Source organism: Balaenoptera acutorostrata, chromosome 1, assembly GCF_949987535.1.
Source record: "Balaenoptera acutorostrata chromosome 1, mBalAcu1.1, whole genome shotgun sequence".
In the NCBI taxonomy this organism is placed as follows: domain Eukaryota; kingdom Metazoa; phylum Chordata; class Mammalia; order Artiodactyla; family Balaenopteridae; genus Balaenoptera; species Balaenoptera acutorostrata.
Genome location: NC_080064.1, coordinates 112,237,139 through 112,244,634, shown reverse-complemented (window position 1 = coordinate 112,244,634; position 7,496 = coordinate 112,237,139). Strand labels below are relative to the sequence as shown.

Below are 7,496 nucleotides of genomic sequence, written 5' to 3'. Positions count from 1 at the left end.
AGTAGAGATTTGTTTTGGGATTGGTTACAATTTTAATATCCGGGTTCTTCTTCTCCAGATAGTGTTTGTATTCACACAACACCTGCATAGGTAATTTTGTCTTTAGAAAGTGGTAGAATGAGAGATTAACCAGAAAACCTGAAGATCTGAGGGCAAGAGGTGCTAAAAAAGAATGGTGAAGAAGTTACACAAAAGTATAAAGATTCTATAAGGGATCATAGAAAATTCTTGGAGACGGCAGGGTTGTGTGCCCAGCTAATTGTTCTACCAGTAGGACTGTCTCTGTTATGAACAGTGTTGTCTGTTTGTATTTCAGATTCCTTGAGACGCAGGAAAGATGTCTTACCAGCAGCATCAGTGCAAGCAGTCCTGCCAGTCACCTCCTGTGTTCATACCTAAGTGCCTTGAGCCTTGCCCACCTAAGTGCCCTGAACCTTGCCCACCTCTAAAGTGTCTGGAGCCATGTCCCAGTCCTCCATGCCGACCTGTGCAGTGCCCACCTCCACTGTGCCAGCAGAAATGTCCTCCTGTGCATCCATGCCCACCCTGCCAGCAGAAGTGTCCACCCAAGTATAAGTAACAGCACCAGATTTCATCAGGACCATGAAACAACAAGATCTAGGCTTTTCTTAGCCTAGGACTCCATCATCCTTCCTTCAGCCATGGTGATGGACTGCACCTTCCTTAACCTCTCTCCTGGATTGACAGCTGACAGAGAAAAGGCTGGTTCCTGAGGCAGACACCATGTTGTTGGAAGAAGAGCAGCAGGATCATCACCTGATCTTGCTTTGTCATCTGCCTGTCTGTAATCAGGCTGTGATCTCTACCCTGTGAACACTTAGTATGTATATTCTTTTACTTCTCCAATAAAGCACATTTCATGGTTGAGCTCACATTTCTCCTTCTTCTTCTTCTTCTTCTTCTTCTTCTTCTTCTTCTTCTTCTTCTTCTTCTTCTTCTTCTTCTTCTTCTTCTTCTTCTTCTTCTTCTTCTTCTCCTCCTCCTCCTCCTCCTCCTTCTCCTTCTCCTTCTTCTTCTCCTTCTTCTTCTCCTCTTCTTTTTCTTCTTTTTGTATTTTTGCATTTAGTGTTTTAATCTCTTCTGTCAACTACAACTACTCTTCTGAGCATTCTTTTTCATTCCTATTGAATTATTAGAGTTAGACTTATTCCATCACTGTGTTCAGTTTTGCCTGAAATATGCCTTTAGGATTGGATACATCAAATAATTATTTTATTGGTTTCAAACTCAGTTCTACCTCCTCCTACCTTGTGTGACCCTGAAAAAAATTGAACTCTCTCAGTCTCAGTTTTCTTATCTGTACAAAGTATGAAAGAATGTATTCCACTCAGTGGACTAATAGAAATAAATTAATTTATTCACAAATGTTTCCTAATTATCTAACAAGTGCCAGGCAGTCTCTTGTGTGCTAGAGATATGATGATGGTGACCAAAGTCCTTGTCCGCCTAAATTCTTGAGGGAATTTTACACACACACACACACACACACACACACACACACACACACGACAAATAATTGTTAGGCATGGTTTAGAAACAATTGTTTAGAAAAGCTCTTCCAAAGTGGCTCTATGGGCAAAGACCTGAATGAACAGAAGAGTAAGCTGTGGGTAGGTGAGCATATCTGGGATGCACTGTACCAGTGAAAGGAGATGGCAAGTGCTAAGGCAGAGCAAAGTAACAGCAGAGGGGACAGTGATCAAGGAGACACTATCCCCAATTGAGGTCTGAGAGGTTGGGTCTTGAAGACATAGTAAAGATTTTGATAATTTATTCACAGCTTGATAGCCATATTATGCAGAGGGTCAAAGGTCTTAAATCTTATAACTATGTAATTTTCAATTATCACATATTATTTCTTTTTATTAAAAGTATATATGGCTTTTCAAAGACATTTTCAAAGAAGGTTAAAAGAACTGAGGAATAAATTAAAACTCTTTTGCAAGATGAAAATTTATTTTGAGAGGGTCACTAGGTGACATGTCAGTCTATTAGTTTCCCTTCTTATAGGGAAACTATTCCCATTAATTTCCATCACCTTATAGGTACCAAAATGCATAGGAAAGTTTACTCTTGTTGTGCAGCCAATGCTAAAGGAATTGATTTTCTTTTTAGGAGGGTTGACTTTACACTCTTGAAAAGGGCTCTGGCCTAATATTATTGTGGATAGATTTCCCTCCCTCTTCTGTCTTTAAGAAAAACAAAAAATAAAAGCCCTTCGTTTTTTGGGGGCACATGATGAACACATTCAGAAAGTTCATAAACTTTAGCTGTATAACTGAGCGTGGATAATTATAAATTGATCACACTTTTATCATTAGTCAAGAAATTCAAATTCAAGAAAAATAACATTACCAATTCTTCAAAAAGTTTCCTTGTTAAATTACATCCTATACCTTCTCCACTAGAAGTAACCACAATCCTGACTCCTAATAATCACTTTCCTGTTTTTCTTTATGTTTTTTAACCACCAGTATAGAGGTATCTCTAAAAGCTATAGTTGTTTTTCAGTTTTTGAGCTTTATATAAGTGGAATTATACTGCATGCCATCTTTTTGTCTCTTTCAATTAACACTATGTAGTTTTAGTTTATTCACTGGTGTATTTTAGAATATCATTGTATGGCTATACGACACTTCTTTTCTCTCTTTGTTCTACTCTTGGTTGACCTTTAAGTCCTTTCCTATTTGGAGCTATTAGGGCCACTGTGACATTTTCTTCATACCTGCTAGTGCACATGTTCACACATTTCTCTAGGGTATATTCTCAGAAGTGTATGCATCTTGTACTTTGATAGATAATGCCAAACTGTTTTCCAAAATACTTGGACCAATTTAAACCCCCTACCAGTGGTGTAGTGTATTTGCTGTTTATGCTATCTCTTTAAATTGGTTGATCATTTCCACACTGTTGAAAGTTTTACACATCTGGTGTACATTGTGAGTAGTGATCTTTCCTTGTGTTTTGAATAAACTGTTTATTAAGTATTAATGACTTTTAGAAGCTTTGAGAATACTTTTATTGGCCATTTGGATGCATCCTTTTTTGTGTGTGTGCAGTGCCTGTTGCCCATGTTTCTATTGAGCTGTCTGTCTTTTTATGACTTTCTTTATGAGTTATTTATAAATTTTGGATACTGATTTTTTCAAACATATATTTCATTTTATTAAGTAAATATCTGGCAATATGATAAGGTAAAAATAAATGAATTAGGAGATAATTCATTAATTAGAAGTTTGATTTCAGCATTTTCTTGCCCTAACACCGAACAAGACCTTTTATATCTTTACATATCAATTTGTTCATTTGCAATGTAACAATGATACTGTATTTTCTCAACTCAAATCTATATATTTCTTTGCATGTTTTTTTCTAAAAATAATTTTTATTGGGGTATAGTTACTTTACAATGTTGTGTTAGTTTCTGCTTTACAGCAAAGCAAATTGGCTATACATATACATATATACCCTCCTTTTTGGATTTCCTTCTCATTTAAGTTACAACAGAGTATTGGGTAGGATTCCCTGTGCTATACAGTAGGTTCTCATTAATTATCTATTTTATACATAGTAGTGTAAATATGTCAATCCCAATCTCCCAATTCATCCCACTCCCCTTTACTCCCTTGTTATCCATGCATTTGTTCTCTATTTCTGTGTCACTATTTCTGCTTTGCAAATGGGTTCATCTGGATCATTTTTCTAGATTCCACATGTAAACAATATTATACAATATTTGTCTTTCTCTTTCCGACTTACCTCACTCTGTATGACAATCTCTAGGTCCATCCATGTCACTGCAAATGTCATTATTTTGTTCCTTTTTATGGCTGAGTAATATCCCATTGTATATGTGTACCACATCTTCTTTATCCATTCCTCTGTTGATGGACATTTAGGTGGTTTCCATGTCCTGGCTATTGTAAATACTGCTGCAATAAACATTGGAGTGCATTTACCTTTTGGTATTATGGTTTTCTCTGGGTATATGCCCGGAAGTGGGATTGCTGGCACATGAAAAGATGCTCCACATCACTAATTATTAGAGAATTGCAAATCAAAACTACAATGAGTTATCATCTCACACTGGAGAGTATGGTCATCATCAAAAATCTACAAACAAGACACAGTTACAGAAAGACAGAGAAGATGAAAAGGCAGAGGGCTATGTACCAGATGAAGGAACAAGAAAAAACCCCAGAAAAACAACTAAATGAAGTGGAGATAGGCAACCTTCCAGAAAAAGAATTCAGAATAATGATAGTGAAGATGATCCAGGACCTCGGAATAAGAATGGAGGCAAAGATTGAGAAGATGCAAGAAATGATTAACAAAGACCTAGAAGAATTAAAGAACAAACAAACAGAGATGACCAATACAATAACTGAAATGAAAACTACACTAGAAGGAATCAATAGCAGAATAACTGAGGCAGAAGAACGGATAAGTGACCTGGAAGACAGAATGGTGGAATTCACTGCTGCGGAACAGACTAAAGAAAAAAGAATAAAAAGAAATGAAGACAGCCTAAGAGACCTCTGGGACAACATTAAACGCAACAACATTCGCATTATAGGGGTCCCAGAAGGAGAAGAGAGAGAGAAAGGACCAGAGAAAATATTTGAAGAGATTATAATCGAAAACTTCCCTAACATGGGAAAGGAAATAGCCACCCAAGTCCAGGAAGCGCAGAGAGTCCCATACAGAATAAACCCAAGGAGAAACACGCCGAGACACATAGTAATCAAAGTGGCAAAAATTAAAGACAAAGAAAAATTATTGAAAGCAGCAAGGGAAAAACGACAAATAACATACAAGGGAACCCCCATAAGGTTAACAGCTGATTTCTCAGCAGAAACTCTGCAAGCCAGAAGGGAGTGGCATGAAATACTTAAAGTGATGAAAGGGAAGAACCTACAACCAAGATTACTCTACCCAGCAAGGATCTCATTTAGATTTGATGGAGAAATCAAAAGCTTTACAGACAAGCAAAAGCTAAGAGAATTCAGCACCACCAAACCAGCTCTACAACAAATGCTAAAGGAACTTCTCTAAGTGGGAAACACAAGAGAAGAAAAGGACCTACAAAAACAAACCCCAAACAATTAAGAAAATGGTCATAGGAACATACATATCGATAATTACCTTAAACGTGAATGGATTAAATGCCCCAACCAAAAGACATAGACTGGCTGAATGGATACAAAAACAAGACCCATATATATGCTGTCTACAAGAGACCCACTTCAGACCTAGGGACACATACAGACTGAAAGTGAGGGGATGGAAAAAGATATTCCATGCAAATGGAAATCAAAAGAAAGCTGGAGTAGCTATACTCATATCAGATAAAATAGACTTTAAAATAAAGAATGTTACAAGAGACAAGGAAGGACACTACATAATGATCCAGGGATCAATCCAAGAAGAAGATATAACAATTATAAATATATATGCACCCAACATAGGAGCACCTCAATACATAAGGCAACTGCTAACAGCTATAAAAGAGGAAATCGACAGTAACACAATAATAGTGGGGGACTTTAACACCTCACTTACACCAATGGACAGATCATCCAAAATGAAAATAAATAAGGAAACAGAAGCTTTAAATGACACAATAGACCAGATAGATTTAATTGATATATATAGGACATTCCATCCAAAAACGGCAGATTACACGTTCTTCTCAAGTGCACATGGAACATTCTCCAGGATAGATCATATCTTGGGTCACAAATCAAGCCTCAGTAAATTTAAGAAAATTGAAATCATATCAAGCATCTTTTCTGACCACAACGCTATGAGATTAGAAATGAATTACAGGGAAAAAAACGTAAAAAAGACAAACACATGGAGGCTAAACAATACGTTACTAAATAACCAAGAGATCACTGAAGAAATCAAACAGGAAATAAAAAAATACCTAGAGACAAATGACAATGAAAACACGACGACCCAAAACCTATGGGATGCAGCAAAAGCGGTTCTAAGAGGGAAGTTTATAGCTATACAAGCCTACCTAAAGAAACAAGAAAAATCTCAAGTAAACAATCTAACTTTACACCTAAAGAAACTAGAGAAAGAAGAACAAACAAAACCCAAAGTTAGCAGAAGGAAAGAAATCATAAAGATCAGAGCAGAAATAAATGAAATAGAAACAAAGAAAACAATAGCAAAGATCAATAAAACTAAAAGTTGGTTCTTTGAGAAGATAAACAAAATTGATAAGCCATTAGCCAGACTCATCAAGAAAAAGAGGGAGAGGACTCAAATCAATAAAATCAGAAATGAAAAAGGAGAAGTTACAACAGACACCGCAGAAATACAAAACATCCTAAGAGACTACTACAAGCAACTTTATGCCAATAAAATGGACAACCTGGAAGAAATGGACAAATTCTTAGAAAGGTATAACCTTCCAAGACTGAATCAGGAAGAAACAGAAAATATCAACAGACCAATCACAAGTAATGAAATTGAAACTGTGATTAAAAATCTTCCAACAAACAAAAGTCCAGGACCAGATGGCTTCACAGGTGAATTCTATCAAACATTTAGAGAAGAGCTAACACCCATCCTTCTCAAACTCTTCCAAAAAATTGCAGAGGAAGGAACTCTCCCAAACTCATTCTATGAGGCCACCATCACCCTGATACCAAAACCAGACAAAGACACTACAAAAAAAGAAAATTACAGACCAATATCACTGATGAATATAGATGCAAAAATCCTCAACAAAATACTAGCAAACAGAATCCAACAACACATTAAAAGGATCATACACCACGATCAAGTGGGATTTATCCCAGGGATGCAAAGATTCTTCAATATACGCAAATCAATCAATGTGATACACCATATTAACAAATTGAAGAATAAAAACCATATGATCATCTCAATAGATGCAGAAAAAGCTTTTGACAAAATTCAACACCCATTTATGATAAAAACTCTCCAGAAAGTGGGCATAGAGGGAACCTACCTCAACATAATAAAGGCCATATATGACAAACCCACAGCAAACATCATTCTCAATGGTGAAAAACTGAAAGCATTTCCTCTAAGATCAGGAACGAGACAAGGATGTCCACTCTCACCACTATTATTCAACATAGTTCTGGAAGTCCTAGCCACGGCAATCAGAGAAGAAAAAGAAATAAAAGGAATACAAATTGGAAAAGAAGAAGTAAAACTGTCACTGTTTGCGGATGACATGATACTATACATAGAGAATCCTAAAACTGCCACCAGAAAACTGCTAGAGCTAATTAATGAATATGGTAAAGTTGCAGGTTACAAAATTAATGCACAGAAATCTCTTGCATTCCTATACACTAATGATGAAAAATCTGAAAGAGAAATTATGGAAACACTCCCATTTACCATTGCAACAAAAAGAATAAAATACCTAGGAATAAACCTACCTAAGGAGACAAAAGACCTGTATGCAGAAAACTATAAGACACTGA

The 7,496-nt window shown here is 36.4% G+C and overlaps 1 protein-coding gene across 1 annotated transcript; it reads left to right on the top strand.

Moving 5' to 3' along the window:
* Nucleotides 1–337: 337 nt before the first annotated feature.
* Nucleotides 338–580, top strand: LOC130708148 (small proline-rich protein 2D-like). The gene has a single exon (XM_057545880.1). The coding sequence runs from the start codon at nucleotides 338–340 to the stop codon at nucleotides 578–580; it is 243 nt and encodes an 80-aa protein (XP_057401863.1).
* The last annotated feature ends 6,916 nt before the right edge of the window (nucleotides 581–7,496 follow it).